The sequence below is a fragment of the Rhipicephalus sanguineus genome, chromosome 2 (genome assembly GCF_013339695.2).
Source record: "Rhipicephalus sanguineus isolate Rsan-2018 chromosome 2, BIME_Rsan_1.4, whole genome shotgun sequence".
NCBI classification, from domain to species: domain Eukaryota; kingdom Metazoa; phylum Arthropoda; class Arachnida; order Ixodida; family Ixodidae; genus Rhipicephalus; species Rhipicephalus sanguineus.
This window is the reverse complement of record NC_051177.1, coordinates 132,629,305-132,652,318: the sequence shown is the minus strand read 5'-3', so window position 1 is coordinate 132,652,318 and position 23,014 is coordinate 132,629,305. Positions and strand designations below refer to the sequence as shown.

At 46.0% G+C, this 23,014-nt stretch overlaps 1 protein-coding gene across 1 annotated transcript; it reads right to left on the bottom strand.

Annotated features, from left to right (window-relative positions):
- Positions 1-4,530: 4,530 nt before the first annotated feature.
- LOC119383672 (scoloptoxin SSD43-like) lies at positions 4,531-22,562 on the bottom strand. Its single transcript, XM_049412615.1, has 6 exons — positions 22,252-22,562; positions 20,960-21,047; positions 12,145-12,320; positions 8,109-8,224; positions 6,267-6,360; positions 4,531-4,811 (listed from the first exon to the last, which is right to left on the bottom strand). The coding sequence occupies exons 1-6, from the start codon at positions 22,531-22,533 to the stop codon at positions 4,641-4,643; spliced, it is 927 nt and encodes a 308-aa protein (XP_049268572.1). The 5' UTR covers positions 22,534-22,562; the 3' UTR covers positions 4,531-4,640.
- Between the last annotated feature and the right edge of the window lie 452 nt (positions 22,563-23,014).

The window sequence follows — 23,014 nt, the reverse complement described above, 5'->3', positions numbered from 1 at the left end:
CTGTGCAGTGTGTGGCTGTGTGCCTTTGTTTGCTCGGTTTCAAGGTGCTGGGACGCAGCAGAGAAACGGTTGCTCAAGAACTGTTGCAGGCGTTCTACATGAAAATGAAGGGCACAGATTGCGTCAGCCAGACATCAGTGTATTTGTGGGAGCGGGAATTTCAATTGCTTTGCCGCAATATGCAGTAGATTTTGTGATGACTAGCTTTGCGATGTGCGCGCATGGTGCGCTTGTGACGTACGCTCTGTATATTTCCCCCAATTCTTTCGTACTAAAATCAGTTGGCAGTTAGCGCCCGTGCCGTCTTCTTGTCTCTTGTGTCCCGTCTTTTTTTGCGCTTTGCTTTTATTTTCAGACAAAATGCGAGTATTCGCGCCCAGCATCGGCTCACGTCTGTACAAAATGGGCGTAGTGTCACAGTAACATTAGGTTAGTAGGCCTAATTGTATCCTGAGAATGCGTAACGTGTTCGTTTCATTAGGGAGTTTTAGCTTGTAACGTATACTTCTTTACGTTACCGTTACCGGATTACGTTTACCGTTTTACCGGAACTCGAGTTTTAGTAAAGCTTTTAGCTGGCCAAACGTAAACCTTTACGTACGTACGTAAACGTTCACGTTTGCGCAAACCACAAAATAGTGATGATAACTGCATTTAAACTACAAATAAAGGGGTCGTGAAAAGAGAATGAAGCTGACCGGTTGTATTTTTCCCTGCTTTAACAGGAATTAGACATGCCGATTGCGAAATATTTCGGCGCAATATTCAGTCTGTAAATAATGACGCCCGTTTGAAATCGCAGTTTAATTGAGCTCCCAAACGACTGTGCGGAACTACCGGCCGCCTTAGGCACTAACTTCTCTTATCATGACGTCACGGTAAGGGAAGTTATAAACACTGCGTTAGCTTTGATTTGCTCTAAAATAATGGATTTATAGAAACCTAGAAAATAAATAACAGAGCAACTTCTGCGCTCTGAGTTATATACTGTGCGGTCCGCCGCGGTGGTATAGCGGTTACGGTGCTCGGCTGCTGACCCGAAGGTCGCGGGTTCGATCCCGGCCGCGGCGGTCGCATTTCGATGGAGGCGAAATGGTAGAGGCCCGTGTACTTAGATTTAGGTGCACGTTAAAGAACACCAGCTGGTCGAAATTTCCGGAGCCCTCCACTACGGCGTCTCTCATAATCATATCGTGGTTTTGGGACGTTAAACCCCAGATATTATTAGTTATATACTGTGCACACTGCATATACAGCACGTGATCTGCTTGCTTCCGCTTTCAAGTACATCCGGGCTCCGTCGCGTGTGTATTCTTGTCTTCGCTCGCTTGGTGCAGCGTGCCGGTTTTTTCTTTCTGGTTGCGTTGTGTTCTACGGCGTGTTTTGGGTGGTTTAGTCCTCGCTATGCCAACCTTGTGCGTCATAAGATCTTAAAGGCGTTACGGTGACGTCTTTACTGCGTATGATGTTACAGTATGATGCTACGAACCTCGGCCAACTTTGGCTCAGCAAACAACGCTGCATCGCCATGTTTTGTCGACGACAGAGACTTTTCATTGGCTGACTTAAAGTGAAGTCACATGTATAGTTGAGGGGAACTTGAGAAGGGAATCGTAACTGTGCTTTTACAGTTATTAAATGAACCCGGATGATGAAACGAGTCGAGGTGTAGTATTGAATGGACGGCCGGGATTCCGAATATACACGTAGTTGAAAATTTTCGGAAAACGTTTCACGACCCCTTTAATTTAGATAATACTGAATTACGCTGAGGCAAAATCATGAGAGGCTTTTAGCGTGTGCAGTATCCCGGCAAGTGTAGCAATACCGGTATTACCGGGCGATGGTGTCGCCATCTTGTGACACTTCGTGCAACCAAAATCATGGACACGCTTGTTTTCCCTTAGTGTTCTTGAGGAGGGAAAATGATTAAAAAGGCAACTTATTCCTAATTATGCCGCTGCAAGGCATTTACATTGGAAGTAGAACGCCCGATGTGTCTGCAATAACAATTTTGTGCTTGTCTGGTACACACATGGCCCCGCTAGATGGCGCCACCTATCCAGCCTGTCGGCGTCTTTAGGCCTCTCACGTTTGCGGATTCGGTATTCTAGGTCGCTCTAGCCTCGGTAACCCGGCTGAAATTAGGTGATCGTAAGTGGCGCTCGCACTTCGGCTTATTTTGACTCGGCGGCTAGAGTCTCCGCGAAGCGGATATCGCGAGTAGCCACGAACGAAGGTGGATTTGCGAGATAGGCCGTGAACGTAAAGCTATCCGGTGAGCAGTTTACGTTCCGTAAAGGTTCGCGCATGCGCAGATTCCATCCGGTATCCGGTAACACGTTAACGTAAAGAAGTATACGTACAAGCTAAAGCTCCCTATTAACGTTTACGCCCCACTGTATTTTTTTGTTTGTGAGAACTTCGTCCAGCAAGCCTAAGTGTAGCACTGATTGAGCACTCATTGAGTTGTACGGCTTGTACATTTGAACGGTTTACCAATTAACTATATTGATACTTACAATGCATTCATCTACCATGCGGCCAAAAGGTCATTTTGCTCTAAATTAAGAGGGATATGTCAAGCAACATGCGGCACAAGTTCAAAAAAATATGACTTGTTCTGGACAAAAGGCATGTGGCATCTAGGCGAGCCCAAGTGAGCGTGGTAATATAGGTCGCCAAACCGATGCTATTATTGTGAACAAATCAAGCAGTAAGCGACGTGTCTTAAGTCTTTGTTTATCTCCCGTAGACAACGCTAATGAAGCACTGTGAATCATAAAAAGTATACTTGTGAAATGCGCACTTTAAGCAAGTTCATGTTATGTACTGTGTAGCAATTAGCCTCGAAATAACTGCCAAGCAAGACGGTTTATTGCACTAAGCAAAGACCGCGACAATTTTGTGTTGAATGACATCAATGCGCATATTATAAGCTCCCAATACTCTGTGCATGTGGTTCCGCTCTTCGATAAATGGTATTTACGAGTTTACCTATGGCACTTGAACTGGTCCTTGACTATCACAATATTCAACGCTCTCACACGGAGGGCCCTTACTGAATAGTTAGAAATATATCGGAAGTGTGCCTTTAGGTGCCGGCTCGTGTAGAAATAGAGCAGTCTATTGAGGAATAAGCAGCGTTTCGGCAGTTCTGCATTGAGCTATTACACGGTGAATTTCTAGGACAGGTAGAACACAACTTCATGGACGGTGACTGACGACACTCTGTTCGTGTGTACTGTTTTTATTCGCTTCATAAGTATGCACCCATTTCACCTCAGTGCAGCACGAAGTGAATTTTGCAGATTGCTTCTTTTCTCTATCTTACATATTTAACCTATCGTATGTGTCCGGCTTCGTGACACCGGGTATGTGCCTATAATGCTGATGAAAAAATCCGTGAACAGGAGGTTGGTTCTCAAGCCGACGTTTCGACTAGTGGACTTGTTTTCTTCAAGGCTTTTTCATCGCAAGCTTCCATCTTCCACTTCCTGCCGTTATAATGCTGATACCACACCAGAATTTCTGTCGTATGGTAGAACACCTAAATACGCTAGTAGGCATGTCGTTCGTATTTCTGCAAACAACTAAGCAACGTCTCGTTTGTAAAGCACATCTAGGTCGACAACGCACACTGCACAGCCTTTTCGTTTTAAGTCAATTTAGCATGGCTTGAGAACAGGGGGCTGCGTGCGTATAACTAGTAAAGGCAACTACACATACTTACGAATAAAGTTAGTGTTGGATAAGTCATGCTTGTAATGACACGTCTCCATTGGCGTCGAGACAACTTTTGAAGTAAAGTAAGCTCATTTAATGAGAGTATCATGAATTCTAGTTAAGAGACGAGCTGCACAGCTTTTTTCACATGGTCCACTTTAATCGTGAAAAGCTGTCGGCATAACTCGTCACGTTACATGGCAATCCGCATGATCAGCTGTTATATCGACATGTTTTAGGAACATCTCGTAGTGGAACACCCTTCAGCGTGTTGCACTGCGAGATTTCGCGCTTCAGGAACATGAAAAACAATCGTCACTGCCGCATGCTAGCTGGATTGCAGCATGGTGTTGATTTAGTGCAAGGTTCTCAAACTCACCTCAGCTAGCGGGCCGCAAGCACGAAATTTCGTCCCGCGAGGGCCGGGACAGTGAAGAAGGCGGGAGCGGGGCAGGTAAAATATTAGCCGGAATCCCCTTCAGATATGAACCACATATATGATATGGAAAGTATATTTTCTCATATAAGATATACGAGTCATTTCTCAAGGGGATTTCGCGCCGGGATTCGAGAAACGTATTGTTACCGATCGCCAGAATGCCTAAAATCTGGATGCGGTTCTGAAATTTGGAGCTTTTCTTTCAGGGTTGTGTCTCAACACTTATTAAGAAAACAAAAAAAGATATGGGACGAAGACAGTGTTATCTGGACCGGGCCGCTAAAAAGCGGTCCCTGGGCCGTGTATTTGAAAGCACTGATTTAGGGGCTTTTGACAATTATATTCACTAGGCTTAACTAAAACTTTAATAGAGGACGCAATACAAGAGGAATGACTAATAAGCGCGATTACAGGTGTATAAGCTGGTTCATTATATTCTTGGACCTTGCAGCAGCTTCTTCAGCCACCACGTCTCTCACTCGGGTTCATCTGGAGCGGCCGTTCTAGTGCGAACGTAAAAATATGCAACGCCGGCAGCTGCGGCGGCTAGTAAGCCGATGAGGACAATCGCCAGTATTGCCCACACAATACTGCTGCCGCCGCCGCTCTCCGATTCCCCGATGCCATCCGACTCGCCGGGCGTGCGCTGCAGAAAGAATTCACATGCGGGCTATATGCGAATTGCAGCGTGTACCAATCTAGGTGGGCTATGAAATCATGCTACTGGTACAGAATCAGTCGAATTCATCGAGAAATTTCAGAGCATGAGCAAAATGTGATGGTTGGGGTCGCTTGTGTCGTACGATACATTACAAACAGCTGTATTAATATTTTCATGAATAAAAGCTCAGGCCATGAATTCACAAACATGGAATTACGCTAAAACTTGCCGATGTATCCCGAGGGCGAATTATTTGTCAAATTATTCCCACTTAACGCGGTCATTGTTGCTTTCATTCATAAATGAAAGAAGAGATATTTGACGTCTCGTTTCCTTTGTTTAACGCATCCTTCACGAAAACCAACAGATAATGAAGGCAAAGAACATATAGAGGACGTTCATTGTATTTTTATAAGTGTATTGTAGTAATTAGAATAGAGATGTGAATAAAGTAAAGTGGACGAAAACAAAACTCGCTGCCGGCAAGGAACTGAGCCTGCAACCTTCGCACAACCCGTCCGATTCTTTACCAACTGAGCTACGGTGATGGTCACCCTCTCGTCCACTTTATCGGGTATTTATGCGCATGGAAACCTGGCAGCGCTCGTCAGCGCCGCGTTTAGCCATGGCGGCACTTTGATAACCCGCATCGAGGGCAGCAAATATTAGCTTACCACTTACAATGAGAAGGTTGGCGTCACTTGCACACAAGGAAACGGTGAAGAAACCTCCACCGGTGACCGCGAACACTTGCTGTCGCATGGCCACGATGATGAACGCGGTAAGCCAAGTACGCAAATGATTGGAGTTGTTTTGCGGTTTAAATTATCGAAATGTACTTCACTACATCTATGACGCGGTGGGGGAGGACATTTCTCCAGTTCGTCGTCTTAAAAAACATTAATTCTCGAGATGCACACTTAGTTTGAGTATCGCATTGGAGTTCTCGCCTTCACTTTTCATTCTGCATTTCCTCATCCTCTAATAGCATTTGAAGCGTACACCACATTTTCCACTACCTTTAGGAATGAAACACTCCTCCTGACACAGCTTAACGATTTTCCCCAAAACGAGTAGCAGCAAAATTATTACATGCTCGACTAATGTGATGCGCGTATACGTTTAGTGTTTACTGTAAACAAATATTTCCGCCTCTCATTTTGGCTTAAAAACAAAATAATCAGTGGTAGGAAGGGAGGCGGCGGAGTATCAAGGGAAGGGTTGAAGATATTGGAGTGGTAGTTCCGCCTTTTGTTTTTTTCTCTTTTGCACGTGATGACATACGGCTTAAAATTAAGAAAACACAATGCGGCTTATGTGGCCATGTAATAATATCAAAGCTTTTCGATACAACATTTCTTACCAGTGACAATTTGTGCCTTGCAAGCCACATCCGCCAATTAAACAAGATTTGTGGTGTATTGTTAGAGTTCAACTTACGCAGAGACCACTGGCAGAATCGCAGCTAGTTCCATCTTGGCATGCGCTGCAAGACGCTCCTCGCTTGTACATGGACATACCAATGGTGTTTCCACTGTAAGCAAGCGAGAAAAATAGATAGTAAGCAAATTGACTAACATATTCCTGAAAGCAATTGGTCTGTGGGAACCAGGTTAAGCACTAACTTAATTTTCTGGTAAACATCTACATGCTTGCTGATGACTGCGTGAGAGGCCTTCTTAGCAAATGAGCTGGTCTTATCACCGTCGCAAAGAATGAGCTCCCAGAGAGATATTCCACTCAGACATATGAGACGAATGATGCTGATATATCAATCCCCTATTTAGCTCAGATTAAACTGTGGTCTGTGGCTGGTAATCAGCGCCTTGGTTATACCATTTGAGTGGTATTTTATTACAGGCGATTTAGTTAGGACTTCATATTAGTGATGTAGGTGCATCAAAGTTTTCCGAATCTTCTCAAGCACACTCGCGACAAAGCTGGCACGAAGTCACGCGTGCTTGTAACTCGTGTCGATGTGCGCTGTTGTAGGCAATCACCTCGTTGACAGGAATGTCGTGTTGGGAACAGTTACGTCTCTTTCCTTTTGCCTCATCTCGGTGGCCTTGTACACATGCCGGAATAAAGTATTATTATTATTATTATTATTATTATTATTATTATTATTATTATTATTATTATTATTATTATTATTATTATTATTATTATTCCTGTACGTGGAGGAATACACACAATAACCGAGTGATGTGCTGGATATGGCGATGCTGTGCGAGACAGGCCATTTGAACGACTGCAGCATGTGCGTATAGGTCACAGCCATGACATTATCTTGCGCCAAAAACCCTTCTAGCCGAAGTCCAAGACAGTGATAACGCTGTGCAGATATAATACATACTTATGTAATCTTCGTTTGGCTCCTGCAATTCTCATGTTACCAGCGGAGAGATTGCGCTGAAGTCTGCAATGTATTAGCTGTGTAACGACCAACCAAAAAGGTAGCTGAATTTGAGAACAGTCAATGTACAGCAGTCGAAGGAACAAGGAAATTTCCAGCATCGCGGACACGTTCAAGCTGGCGACAATCATAGCTGATAGCCTACTGCAGAGCCATGAACTCCTTCGCAGTTGAAACGAAAGGAAAGATGGGGGGGGGGGGGGTGTAAATTGACTGGAAAGCAATAAGATTTCTCAGCTGCTTAGAGGCAGTTATGATAATGGAGCTCGGCGCTTCGATCTGGTGTTCAGTGATAGACTTCTCTACCGTGTTTCCTTCGTTCTACGCGGTGCTCTAGATTACTTTTGTTACAGTTTCAAAAACGGCATTCCTCTTTGAAGGTTACTGCAACTACTTGCATTACGGTAATTTATTTTAGTATCTAACAAACTTATTTCATTTTATAGTGAGGGTGAGAAATTATTCAATGTGCAATTCGAAATACAGCGCTAGTTTACGAAGATCAGTCAAAACGAAAACCAGCAACCGTGCGGGCGCGAGACAGCGAATGACACTATTAGGCATAACCTGTTTGACGCAGTCTTGCTTCCTACAGCTTTTTATAAACTCTGCTAAAGGACGCCAATTTATGGGGCTTATATTAAAGGTCTAGAAGACTGAACTACACGAACCAGTTAGGCCCAAGAGCATCATTTGCTATACCTGAGCAGCAGGACTGCTGGTTTTCGTCCTCTGCTAATTGGACGCTTTTTTTGGTTCACGCTAAAAATGCTACATACAGCGTTCATCACAGAAATGCCCACTTAAAGCAACAGCCGCACGAAAGTAAATAAATGAGGATATATACTGAAATTATCCGGACATACGCTGGCGCATAGTGGCACGCGAAGAGCTTCGTAAAAGGCAGGCCCGGGTTGGGGTTCTGTTGAAGTTTGAAGTGTGTGTAACCACAGCCTAGGTAGCGTGTTTCTGCCCATGCCACCTGCAGTTATGTAATAAAAACAAGAACATTGATATAGATCTTCTAAAGGAGTGTACGTTGCTTTTCACGCTATCTGCGTCGTTTGCATCAGTTTGAAGTGCCCGTGGCTGATCGACTTCTTTAATTATTCTAGTCGTCTCATAATATATGCCCAGTGTAATTTTTAAAAACTCACAAATTCTGTCGTAATTTACAACCGAAATTGTTTCATACTTAGCTAGAATAAAATGATCCCCGCTTTCTGTTCTTCAGGCAATCATCATCATGCATATACATTTTTATGATATGGCGCTCATTCACAGTGTACGGCGCAGTAGCATGTCACGCAAGGTGATATACAAAGCCTGGCTAATATATACCGGGTGTCCCATCTAACTCGGACCAAGATTTAAAAAACAAAACAAAAAACATGCATTCTATGAACATTCTACCTGCTCTATATTAGTGCTGGTCGTATGTACATACAACCTGCATCTTTTCATCACTAAGCACTAATTAATTAAATTTATTAACTAACGCAGCCGGGTATCAACCAGAGAACGCTTGGAAGAGCTTGAGTAGAGGCGCGCGAGCGTGCGCCCATTTCATATTTGACGTGTTTCATGCGCTCTTCCCTTTTATCTGTGGAAACAGCCGCGCAGGTTTCAGCACAAAGTAAACGGTTGATTCCAGGGTTATTTGAGGCGGCCTACATCTTTAAGCTAGTATTTTACCGATTCGAGCAAGAATAAAAAGTTGCTCAACTGACGCTAAAAAATCACACGGTCCCTTCTGCATTCACCTAAGAGGACTCGAAGGCAAAAGCCATCTTCTCTTTCTGCTCAGTCGATGTATTAGGGAGCCTACGTGAACGGCCGGCCATGTAGGCTCCGTAGATGTATTTATCCTGCCCCGCCATCCTCCGAAATCTTTGTGTACCTAGCCTGGCTTCGCATTGCCTCCAGGAACGGAGGCGCCTCACCTTGTTTTGTACTGCCTCCGTGATCAGCCCACCTTTGACCAAGCTACGATGTCATGTGATGACGGTGTAGGCTTATGCCACAGGAGCGAAGGAACGAGAAGGCTGAACCAGAATCGACGGCAGCAGGGAACACGAGACGTGGCTTCACGTGCAACTGCGAAGCGCGGTCTTTATTTCTTCTATTGAGGTCGCACGCTGTCCGGTTATTTTCGCCGCCCAAAGGAGGGCGCTAGAACGGCATTATGTGGCGTAACGTCACTTGACGTCATGTTGACGTCCCAAATTTTTGTGATTTCTGACGTCATGATGACGTCATATGGTGACGTCATCACGTGATGGTGATCTTTGCACCACTCATCCCCGACTCCGCAGGACGCAAAGACGCAGACGGTCAAATTTCGTGTTTAGAGAGGCATATGAGGCTTTCGCCTTAATAACGAATTAGTGCTTACTAATGAAAAAATACAGGTTGTAAGTGCACATGACTAGCTCCTATATACAACAGGTAGAACTTTCATAGAGCAAATGTTTTATTTTTTTAATCTGTTTTAATTTTTTTGTTGGTGGTCCTAGTTGGCTGGGACACCCGGTATACGGCCAAGACGGTTTAGCTTTAAGATTTGCATATATTGGGATCAATACGGATTGACGGTCTTCAATACCAGCAGTAGACATCTGGTGATGATAAAGGGCCAGGAAATACCTAGATTAAGGAAATACAAATACCTCGACATATGAGTGAACGACGGCTGTAGGTACGCGGAAGTACAGAAAAAAAAGACATTACAGCAGATGTGAAAAAGAATGCAGGAATAACAAAACACAGAGCACCAGGGGTAACAATATGCACGACCTGTTTTGTGGCCTCTGGAAACACTGATTGTTCCAGGACACAGGTTTGGATAGCTGTTAGTCTGCTTCAAGTCATTAGTACAATCGGGACTGAATGTGGCTCACAGTAAAGAAAGTTAACAGAAAGCTCAGAAGCAAGTATGCAACCGACAGTGTAACTGATGTGGCAACAAAAAGCGCTAAACACAACGTCAGAGAGCCAGAGAAGAATTATTGCATCGCTGCGACGCAAGAAATCGAAATTGAGTAACAACCGAAACGTTAAAGTTGAACTCAGGCATTCAAGTTCATATTATTAAAAACGCGTCATGGAAAGACGTCGAACACATCTTGCTTAAAGGCTAGCGTAATCTTGGATAATTAAGGAAAAAATATGTTCTTGCACCGTCTTCACTAATTTCACTTCTGTACACATCATACGTTGGTCCTCGCCTAGAGTATGCATCGTCGGTTGCTAATCTACTTGAACCCATAATAATTTACGCAGTTGAACCAGTACGAAATCGCTCTGTCCGTCTAACATCAGCAAGCTATCATCGTACAGCACGTGTAACGGAAATGAAATCCGTTTCTAACGTCCTATTACTAGCTCGCATTTCACGTTTTTATGAACTCTGTTACCATAATTCGATTATCCACTCGCTTTTGTCCAGCCCACCACAATTCACATCTGCCCGCCGAGATATCTGCATGCAGTTGACAAATCCTCTTGTAACACTTAAGCGTACCGATTCATTTCTTGCGTGACCTGAGTATCTACTTGAGAATTGGGAAGCCTACATGTATCTCTGGGTGTCAGGGACAGCATGAGAAAGGTAAACATTTAGAAGATATCTACCAGTAAAGGGTGGCTGGAAGGTCGACTGCAGAAGAATTCGCAGAAAGAACAAAACAATATTGCATCAAAACCGAAGTTACGCTACACAAAGAATGTACGCATTTACAGTTCCTTTTTCGTGCACAAATACATTTCAGTTAGTCAAGGCCTTGTGCCGAAAGAGTAATTGGCTTTGGCGACTCACGTTTCAGTGCCCGATACAAATTGAATGCACGTACACTCATGGTGAGGGACACCAGTGCGCATCCGTTTCGCCAGCTGAACGAACCTTATGTTGGCTACGAACGGTGCCTATCGCAAACGAAGCTGAACATTACGCCTTTCTTCAGGCGGTAATAGCTAACAAGTGCACTTCCAAGCCGCAAACGGAGCCCGAACGCCCATAACGGGATTACACATTGGTGGACGCCTCTTGTCAATAGTATGTTGCGCGCAAATTCAAGCCAAGCAGCAGCAACGTTTAGGACCCAGAAAACGCGTTACATTCGCAGCAGCACCACGAGTTCGCGTTACGAAATATGTACAGCCCTTTCGGCTTCAACTGCACCGTCTTCCAAGGGCTCATATCTCTGCACAAAATGCGTAGTGCTCCAGTACGTGCCTTGCAATGGCTCTTTGGCGGGTATTCCGTTTGCACGTCGATAGATGACACTGACATGTGATTCCATTGTCGTGTATCTATGTGCAGTTATACCGCGTCCGTGATATCTTGTCACAACGCGGCCTTCTGTGTACCATGAGAAAGTAAATGGTCGTGGCCCAAAACGACGGTCACTGGTGTGGCTGTTTATTGTACAGATAAGGTCGTGAGGCTGAAAATAGAGTGCGCATAACTGGAAAGTTCTGTCAGCATGGTGGATACAACTCGCAGTCGCCATGCATATGTATTTATACTATCGTTAGGGCCCGGAGCTTGCTCATAATGAAGCTGAGCCTCAGCTAGCTAATGCATCTATAGAGGGGGGAATCATAACAGGCCAATAGCGTCTGCGATGATCAAAGGTGTCTTCGTGCAGTGTGATAACCCATAGTAGAACAACAAGAGTTTCTGAGCTAAGACTTTTGATCTCAGAAACATTTGGTTTGCTCAGTTGCTCGTTGGTTATGTCGAAATGTTCAGAGACTTCGCACACGAAAGCAAAATATTTTTTTTTCACACTAAAATGGGGCGACTGCACTAGCGGAAGTGTGCTTTTTGTTACAGTAAATTCGTATTCTCTCACATTCTAAAAATGGAGCTCCGTCGTCAAAGGAGAACAAAACGCCTACCTGCGTGAAATGAGTCACGACGGGTCCACGATTAACGCTAAAAGGATCGATATTGCCGGGATGGAAGTCCTTGTACTCGTCGATCCAATCCTTTACGCGGCCGGCGCTGTCTACAACTGGTGTGTTCGCCGACTCGAAGTTCCAGGCGAGGTTCTGACCCACTTTCGGGAACTTAGCTGCAATGTTCAGAGGGAGAACAAAGATATTTCAAGAAATACGTGCAATTATAAGAGAAAATAAAACAAAACAAAGGAAATGAACCTAGGGCCCGCCCTCTGATACACACAGTCACACGCAACCAGCAGACATTCATATCAAGGAAAGCTTACGGGGCGTCTCCTTTGGTATTCAACTAAAGTGCAGCAATTATCAATTACTTGGAAGGTAAATTAAAAAAACAAAACGAAGAACACGCTGCCAGCTGGGGCCGAACAAGTACCAAGAGTACGCCGACAAGTCCGGAAGAAGACAACCCGGTGGAGACCAACCCCTGTCCACGTAAATGCATCTTATATTTATTCTGATGATTACATGTGTTCAGAAAACATAACAGCAATTAGTTCAATAGCAGGTTTCTTTAGGCAAATTACACAATGTAAGAACGATCTTAAATTTCCCCCCTATGAAAATGACAGAAGGGAACTTGGAGAGCTCGTTTCTTTCTTTGCTACAACCTTAATGAAAACCAACAGATATTGAAGCAAATGGAGGTATAGGGGATGCTACTTGTATTGTTTTACGTGTATTGTAATTATGACACGTCTGAAGGTGTGAAAGAAGAAGAAGCTGACGAGTGCACACATCGACACATCGGCTTCTGTTTTCTTAAATGTTTTCGGCCCGCAAGTCACCTTTAATCCCTGACAGAACTGGTCCATTCGTCGCCTAACATCAAGCGAAATCCATCGACGCCTGATTTTTATGGTGGGTGGCCTTTTTCAGAATTTGAGAGGTCTGACTGCGCCGCCGCGCTGCTAGGCCTAACGCTACACCGGCCTAGCCTCTCGACGGAGGTTTGGCGGTGGTGCCTTCGCGGCATTTCTCAGCTATTAGAAGATGGCTACGGCTATGCAAGTCACTGTTGAAGGGGAGGATATCGGGCCCGCGGAGATCAGCGAAAGTGCGGGATGGATTACAGCATTTTCAAGGAGAAAATCGACATCGTCACGCCAGACATTACAGCCCTGCAATGTTCCACGGGGCGCAAACAAGGGAGCGGCTCCGGCCAGTGTCAGGAAACGACTCACCGCGGCCTCTAGGCTCCCTAGGCTACCGACGGAGCACTTTAGGGTCATCGTTCGTCCACGGGGTGGCCTGGATATCAAGAAGACTGGCCATTTCAAGATCGCACAGGCCCTCATTGCGGCGGCAGGACTAACATCCGGAGAGGTGGAGGAGGATGTCATCTGCCCGAATATGATTCAGAACATCATGGTAGCTAGTACACCTTCTGAGAGGAATGCTAAGGCCTACAACACAGTGGCTTCTTTGATCATTGACAATGTGACTTATGAGGTTAATGCCTACATGGCAGCTCCAAACAACACGAGCAAGGGAGTGATTCGAGATATCGATCCTACCCTCGACCAAGATGAACTCACGAGACTCATCGTCCAACCCAGGAACCCTACTGTCATAGCAGCTAGAAGAATAAAGAGTACAAGCTCTGTGATAGTGCTTTTTGACGGACTTAAGGTGCCGGAATATGTAAAGTGTGGGCCTAGCCTAGTGAAGTGCTCGCTATACCGGAGGCAGACTGACATTTGCTATGCATGCGGCAGATTGGGCCACCGAGCCGATGTTTGCCCATCTCCGGAGGACGGGATATGCCGAGGTTGTGGCACCAGCAACCCGGACGATCAGCACAACTGCTCCCCGAAATGTGCGCTTTGCGGGGGTAATCACCTCACTGCGAGCAGGGATTGCAAGCGAAGATTTCAAGTTCCATACGTCGTACGGCAAAGAAGAAGAGCTCGGCGCCACCAGAAATCCCAAGAAGCCCACGACTCCACTGGAGCAGAACCTCTCCCACCCAAGTCGGCCATCAGCAGGAGGTCCCGAAGTTCGGAGACCAGAGGCAACCGCTACCGGGTGCTGGCGGAAGATAACAGCCCGAGCCCGGGCAGGGCTTCCTCTAAGGACAAGGGGCGATCCGTCTCCCGGGGCCGGAAGGGCTACAAACCAGACTCTCGTTCGAATGGACGATCGCCATCCAGGAGCAGATCCAGGTCCATCGGTCGTTCCAGTTCTCGGTCCCGCAAGCTCAGCGTCAGCATCCAGGAACCGGCAGAGCAAGGCACTGGTCCCACTTGGGCCGATCGAGTCAAGGGACAAACCAAAAAGGTAACGGGGGGCACACCGCCAGAGCATAGCAATACTAGAGTAGCGCAGCTCGAGAAAGAAAATGCACTGCTGAAAAGAGAGATGCAGCAACTCAGAGCCGAGATCGCTGAACTTAGGAACGCGACAAAACATAATCCGGTACAACCTCCCGCGCCCCTTCAGTACGTAGAGGATGAGGCTCCCATGGAAGTCCCAGTTGAAGAAGCATCTAGCGAACGCCCCGCCAAAAAGCGAGCCATTGTAGATTCAGCGTGTAGCAGCTCAGCTATGAAGGCCAAATCGGAAATCAAAGACGCCATTGAGTCACTCAGCATCACGGTTGGAGCAATCAAGGCTACGCTTGATGGCCTCGTGGAAGGTTTCAGTTCACTGAGTCTCCGACATGACGAGCTTGAGAAGCATGTATTCTCTATGAGTCAAACCCCAGATCCTACTAAAGGAAAAAAGACTAGTTCCGCCTCGGCCGAACAGACAGCGGCTGCATCTCGCGGCATCTTCTACGACCAGCTAGCCTTCAACCATAATCATGGCAGCAAACCACAAGCAGATTAGAATTTGGCAGTGGAACTGTAGGGGATTCCAGCGCAAGAGGAATGTCCTTCAGCAGTTCATCCGATCGCATCAGGAAAAACCGCATGTCATTCTTCTACAAGAAACGCTCACAGACTCGGTCTCACTACCGGGCTACAAGGCGTACACGATTCACGATAAAGAGAAAAGGGGCATCAGCACCCTTGTAACCAATAGAAGCACTTTTATCTCTCACAGCATTAACGATCCCGTAAGGAAAGTAGAGTACTCCCTAATAGAAATTATACCCGGTAATCTAAACAAGGACAGCATTTTCGTACTCAATATATACAGTACGCCTTCGGATCTCAGGCAGAGATTCGCAGCGATCATTGCCAGAGCGGCTAGTAAAGCAAGGAATTCCCCTCTAATCATAGCTGGGGACTTCAATGCGCCGCATCGGGCGTGGGGATATCCGCAGAATACCCACAAAGGCATCGACCTATGGCAAAGTGCAGCCAATCATAACCTCACTTTAATCACTGATCCTGCTTTCCCAACTAGAATTGGCAATTCGTGCTCTAGAGACTCTGTGCCGGATCTTACATTTGTCAAAAATGTCGATTCGATGACCTGGTCAAACTTATTGACAGATCTTGGCAGCGATCACCATATCTTAGCCACTAGCATGTTTGTGGAGACGAAAAGACTGAGAAGCTTTACCGTCACAGACTGCGACCTGTTTCGAACACTCCGAGAAAAGCGTGGGCAATCCCAACACTCACCTCCTGATTTGGACCGATGGTCTGAACAATTAAAAGAGGACGTCAAGGCAGCCACGAAGTCAATCCAGACCGACCTCGAAGTCGACAGGATGGACAGCCGGTTGGCGCATCTTCTGGAGGCTAAAAAGTCACTCCTCGACCGATGGAAAGGGCAGAGGCTCAATCGGAAGCTTCGAAAAAAGATTTCAGAACTGAACGGGACCATTGAAGAGCATTGTCAGGTACTAGCTAAGCAGCAATGGGACGAACTCTGTAACTCTGTGGATGGTCAGATGAGAGTCGGAGGAAAATGGAACTTGCTAAAACACCTCCTAGATGACACGAATTCTAAGTCTAATCAGAGGCACGCGATAGAAAAGGTCCTTCATGAAGCGATGCGGTCGGAACCCATGGGCGTCATTGCGGATAAGTTGGCAAACAGATATCTTCCGGTTGGTAGCGTGCGTCCGACGGACTATCCTACGTACAAGGGCGAGCCGAACCCAACACTTGACGAACCATTCAGCACCAGCGAAGTCAGGGCAGTATTACATAGCCTAAATGGAAGGTCTGCCTCTGGTCCGGACGGAATTTCCAACAGGGCTCTCAGGAACCTGGATGACGACTCCATCGAGTATCTCACTGAAGAGATAAATCGGGTCTGGAAGCAGGGCTTGGTTCCAGAGACCTGGAAGTCCGCATCGGTGATACTCATTCCGAAGCCGGGAAAACCCCCAGGCCTCGCAAACCTTCGACCCATCTCCCTCACGTCATGCGTGGGGAAGGTTGCAGAGCACGTCATTCACAAACGCATTTCGGACCATGTCGAGAAGAGCAATTTATTTCCATACAACATGGTTGGCTTCCGTCCGGCTTTGTCGACGCAGGATGCGATGAAGCTCATCAAGTGTCAAATAATCGACAATCCAACCAGAGACGTCCGGGCTATTCTGGGTTTAGATTTGGAAAAAGCTTTTGACAACGTGTCTCACGCACACATTCTGAATGCCATATCGGATCTCAATTTGGGCGCATCCTTTCACGGTTACATCAGCTCCTTTCTCAAGGGGCGGAAAGCGACACTTAAAATTGGAGACCTAACAACAGAGGCTTTCGAGCTTGGCCCTAGAGGAACACCGCAGGGAGCGGTCGTTTCACCGCTATTGTTTAACATAGCAATGAGAGGTCTCTCGGAAAAGCTCTCTGCTATAGACGGTGTTAGTCACACAATCTATGCAGATGACATAACTATATGGTGCACCAAGGGATGTGAAGGAGATGTTGAGGCGAGTCTCCAATCGGCAGTCAATGAGGTTGAATCATACCTGGAAAACACGGGACTAAAATGTTCCCCCAGTAAGTCCGAGTTACTCCTTTATAGACCAATCAGACGAGGTCCCAAGCCCAGGGGATGGAAGCCACTCGCAGATGTCGATATCAGGCTAACCACACGTGATGAAAACCTCATTCCTAGAGTCGAGTCCATACGCATGTTGGGCATGGTTATCGAATCCAATGGATCCAATAGGCTTACGTTAGATAGGATTACAAAGAAAACGGAAATGGTCATCAGACTCATTACTAGAGTGTCTAATAGAAGAGGAGGCCTGAAAGAAGACAATTTACTCCGGATTTTCCATGCCTTTCTCATGAGCCACATCATCTACGTAGCGGCCATGCACACCTGGCACAACTTCGAGAAAAAGAAGCTTAACACCCTCATTAGGAAAAGCATCAAAAGGGTGCTAGGCATTCCGATGACGGCTAGCACAGAACGCCTTTCTCAATTAGGTGTGCACAATACGCTGGATGAAATCATCGAAGCACAAGAATCAGCCCAGCTTGCTCGACTATCCTGCTCTTTGGCAGGGAGAAGAATTTTAGCCATTCTGGGCCTCAATCCAGTGCTGGCAGAGGAGAGAAGCCATCCAATCATCGAGGAGCAAAGAGAAAATATTCTTGTCGCACCGATCCCTCGCAATATGCATCCGCAGCACAATGAGGGAAGGCGTAGAGCAAGAGCGATTGCGATCCTGAAGAAGATCAAGGATGATCCTCAATCGGTCTGCTTCGTAGATGCGGCACAATATGGTCGCTCATCTCACTATGCCGTGGTCGCAATAGATAACAGAGCTGAAATAATCTCGTCGGCCTCCCTGACTGGGACCACTTCTTCTAAAGCGGAGCAGGTTGCTATTGCTTTGGCACTCTTGGATGATAACAGGACGCAAATCTACTCGGATTCTAGATCGGCAGTCAGGGCGTTTGCCTCGGGCTCCATAGCGAAAGAGGCACATGACGTTCTTAAGAACCGGACCATAACTATGCACACAATCATTTGGTTCCCGGCACACCTAGGTCAAACTTTGGACTCCCTCACCAACCTCAACGACATCGCCCACTCCCAAGCGCGCGTACTAACTCTCCGCGTGGGAGGAGAAGCCTTGTCACAGAGCAGGGTTCAAGAGTTCCGAGACACTTTATTCACATTTAATGAATTCACGAAGCATTTTTATCTGGAAAGAAGAGTATTTCCTCCACCACACAAAAGCTCACGAGACCACAGGCGATGACCTTTAGGATGCTTCAAACTAATTCTTATCCGAATCTGGCTTTCATGCACTGTCTATTCCCAAGTGACTTCAGCTCACAATGCCCTGGCTGCGGGGGAACGTGCGATTTAGAGCACATGCTTTGGCGGTGCCCCTCGTTACGTGGGGATAAGGACCTCACAGAGCAGAAATGGAGCTCGGCCCTCAAGAGCTCGGAATATCAGCAACAACTTTGGGCTGTCCAGAGAGCCTGCGATGCGGCGGTTAGGCTAGGTCTAACTGTCCCCACGTGGGAGCGGCCCGCGGTGTCACCCTAAGGGGTGGCACTTCTCCGGATCTTTAAATAAAGTTCTTCGTACCGTACCGTATTGTAATTATGACACAGATGTGAACAAAGTGTACGAAAAGACAACTTGCCGCCGGCAGGGACCGAATGCGTTCGATGCTCTACCAATTCAGCTACGGTTGCCGTCGTGCGCTCATACACTTCATCGGGTATTTGTGCTGACTAACAGTCCAACGTTTGCGTGCACACTAATACCCGATATGTAGCACACGCTGCCGTAGCTCAAATGGTAGAGCATCGGGCGCGTTATCTGAACGCTGCATGTTCGGTCCCTGCCGGCGGGAAGATCTCTTTCCGTCCAGTTTAGTTTCTTTAGTACAATACTAACTTATTAGTACAATACACCTAAACTAGTACAATTAACGTGCACTATACGTTCCTGGGCTTCATTACCTGTTGTTTTTCATTAGGTCTGCTTATGAAAAGCCAAATTACTGATTAAAATGACTCGATATTATTAACTTCCGTTTAAATTCTACATTATCATCGTCAGAGGCAGCGGCCTGCTCTTGCCCATAGCAGGAAGAAGTATAACTTGAAAGAGCGTATGCTTGGGCATGTTGGTAATTCATGTTTCACTTTTTGAGCGCACAAATGAGCACAGACGAACAAGGACATCGCTGTGTCCGTGTCGTTTTTCGTCCTTGTTCATTTGTGCGTGAATGAAATTTCAATAGCGCGGGAATAAACACGAATGCACGAAAAGAGAGCTGACACGGACAGCGCTTGCCCATCTCAGCTCTCTTTTAGTGCACTCGTGCTTATTCCCGTGCTGTTGCAATTTCCTTTACGACGAACTACCAACTCGGCCAAACTCTCACGTTAATCGGTCATTTGTGCGCTCAAAAAGTGAAACAGGAAGAAGTAATTCCCAGTGGTCTGCAACTGACGGTAGTTGCGCAAACTGATCAATTTCATTTCTATGAACTTGTTAATTTTATTATCTTTGCAGAACTGAGCTGCCTTACCAATCCCTCTGCATGTGCATGTTCTGCGCATGTGCATGTTCACCATGTCCAGGGCAAAGTTGCGATTCTTCGCTGCGTCATTCAACGCGCACCACATATTATACCTTACGCTATAAGATGCGCCGTTCGGGAGATTAATGACAAATTTCCGCAAAGTTGCCATTCTGCCACTGCAATTTGATCACAAAATGAATGAAGCGATATAAAGCATTATGAGCAATTACTGCAATTTTCTGTTGACTTTGTCGTCCCTCTTAATGGTCCTCTTAGGAATAGAACTCTCGATTGCTGCTAGATATTTATTGCGTCGTTGCGAAGCATTGTGCGGCAAGTATTTCAGCGTACACAAAACCCAACAAAACTACCATGACATCGAGTTCCTTTAGGAACAATTGAAATGAACTGCAGTAAAAACTCAACCGAACGATGGCCAATGTTACGAGCTGTCCCATCAAAGAAACAAAACAAAATTACTCCCCGGTAGGTACCCATAACCCATTTTCATTTACCAAGTTCTGAATTTTTCGTCTTCGGCTGCATCTCCATCGACTTTTTATTCTACCTCTATTTGTAAACCCTTTCGAGGATCTGATATCTGATCACACACGGGATAGCTGTGCATTTTTTTCGCTCCATGTACATCAGAGCAACAGTCGAAGGAGGCATCCTAATTCGCTCCTTTCACTTCTACGCAAAAACATTACCTCACTCATTGCAAGTTATTGATGTGTCACCCCCTGTCTAAGTTAGTAAACTGCTCAGTGCAAAAATTTCGACTCAGTACACACAGAAATGACCAAGTTACTTTGTTTCTCTACAATATATATGCGTACATGTGGCGCTCATTCCTGAAAGTAAACGTAAGTAGGTACACAAATATTACTCCGCCAAATGACATGTCGTGAGAGGATGTCGTACAATGGACAAACGCTCGTCCCTTTCCGAGCAATCTTTAGTGAAGAGTAGCCAGTCGGTCTAAGAACTCGCTAAACTGCCTGCCTCTCCATCTGTTTCTCGCACCTCTAGTGCCGTGCCTGTATTGCTTTCTAATACTCATGTACTATGTAGGCCGTTATAACATCATTGCAAACAACCACACTGATCCCGGGAGGCTGCGCATAATATTTAACGGATTCCTGCTGATTTGATTGGTTTCCAATAAATTCCCCTGTTCTTTAACTTTACAATTAAGGCCCTGTATAGGTTACAGCGAACACAGCGCATCGCACCCTATTTGTTATCCCATCCTTTGTATCTGAGGAACGCCACAATGCCTGAGTTGGCATAACTATTTCTTGTTACTCAAGAGTATGACCACGTTTGAAAACTTACTAGTGATTCGTTGCTCCGGTTTATCGTGGTGGTGGTCGCACTGGTTGGTGAAGGCCTGGGCCACGTCTGCTAATTCGTCGTCCCACTTCTGTAGTACAAAAGTGCCAGGATTACATTGACCAAGCGTCGATAAGCTACTTTCCATAGTTGCTTTTAATTCTTGGGGTAGCCCCGCAACGGTGGTCTAGTGGTTATGGCGCTCGGCTGCTGACCCGAAGGTCGCGGGATCGAATCCCGGCCGCGGCGGCTGCATTTTCTGTGGAGGCGAAAATGTCTGAGGCCCGTGTACTTAGATTTAGGTGCACGTTAAAGAACCCCAGGTGGTCGAAATTTCCGGAGTCCTCCACTACGGCGTCTCTCATAATCATATCTTGGTTTTGGGACGTTAAACCCCACATATTAATTAATTCTTGGGGTACGCTAATACATTTGCAGCATGGAAAATTTTCAAAAGTGGCATGTGCTTGCATGTGTGCAAATGCCAAAATGCCAGTCACTGTTGCGTACATCACCTGAACGTTTTGATCGAAGTAAAACGCAGTGCACTGTTTTATTCATCCATGTGGCGTCATGTATCAGTGATACGAATGTACTCCGACGAAAAACAGGTTATAATTGCCAGTGGCGTAGCCAGGGGTAGTACACCGGACCCTGGCCACCCCCCACCTGAAATTTTTTGGTGCTATGGCATACAGAGGACAAAATGGCACTTGACCACATGTGTCTGCCCGGCCCCACTTCAAATCAAGGAGGTGCCCCCCCCCCCCCAAAAAAAATTCTGCCTATGCCCCTGATGATTACACCATCCTTCGGCCTTTCCTGCATTTTCTCCAGTCGCCATTAACATATATACAAAGCTGAATTGGCTAGAAACACCCTGCGTCTTTCGCAGAAAGGTAATATTGAAAATTGTGCATGCTTCCATGCATACACTATAATACTGATGTACCTGGTTCGGAAACTACCAACACTCATTAGGACTTCATTCGAGAGTTCATGTATGTGAGTAGTTGATTTCATTAGTACGCGTCGCAAACACCGTTTTTATGCCGAATAGAAAGTCGAATTACAGTGTTGATCAATACAGTAAGTTTCCCCCCAAGTAGCATTCCACAAGAAAACTTCATTTGCTTATTCATCAACCAATTATAAAACCAATATATTCCCTACAGCAAACGTTAAACTACCATGCTGCCATAAACTCGTACTGCTGATCAGAGAAAATTAAAATGATCATTACATACTAATGCGCGGTATATCATAGCCCACGCTCCGCGCTTCTGTGTTCGTACCAAGCGGTACATGTTTGTAGCCGTGGGAAATCCGGACAGCCGCCCTTGTGCCACTTGGGATCTGAGGTCGTTGTGGGCCTTAAGCATTTCTACCTTCTCAACCGCGCTGAGTCCAGTCGCTATGAGGGTGCAGTTTGGGTTGGGAGGCTTGCAGGCCGTGTGCACAAGACCACTCGGGAGATTCTGGTACTCGGGCCGACAGGTGGCGCCCACAATAGTGACAGGAACAAAAGCGGTGAACAGAAGGAGGTTGACTGATGAAGCAATGGCCATATTTTTCATGACCACGGAGTTGTCTCTTCGGTGGTCAGCTGGGATTCTGTACCCATCTATCGACACCTACGTTAGAATTGAATGTTGTATTACTGATACGTTATACTATTAAACACTCATCTATTTCATTATATATTTATGCAAGGAACATATCCTTGCCCCTTAGGCAATAAGGCGTAGACATATTCGCAAGTGTACGTTATATCGATGTGTTCAGCAGATTAATCCGTTTGCGAAAAGGTAATACTTTGTATATCAGTTACGGTATTGCAGCTGCGCTGATCTATAGATTTACTAGGTAGGATACTGCAGTACTTTTGACGCCAGGTATGTCATCATTTATTAAAGTTTCGATCCGGACTGTTTATATCTGGATGCATTGTCAGGCGAATCGACATAACTGGTGAGACGACGCGCTCCTTCCGCATGCTTTCCGGAGCGCCGCATGCTTGCCTAGAGGCTTGCTTGTTAGGCCGAAGGTCGCCGGCTC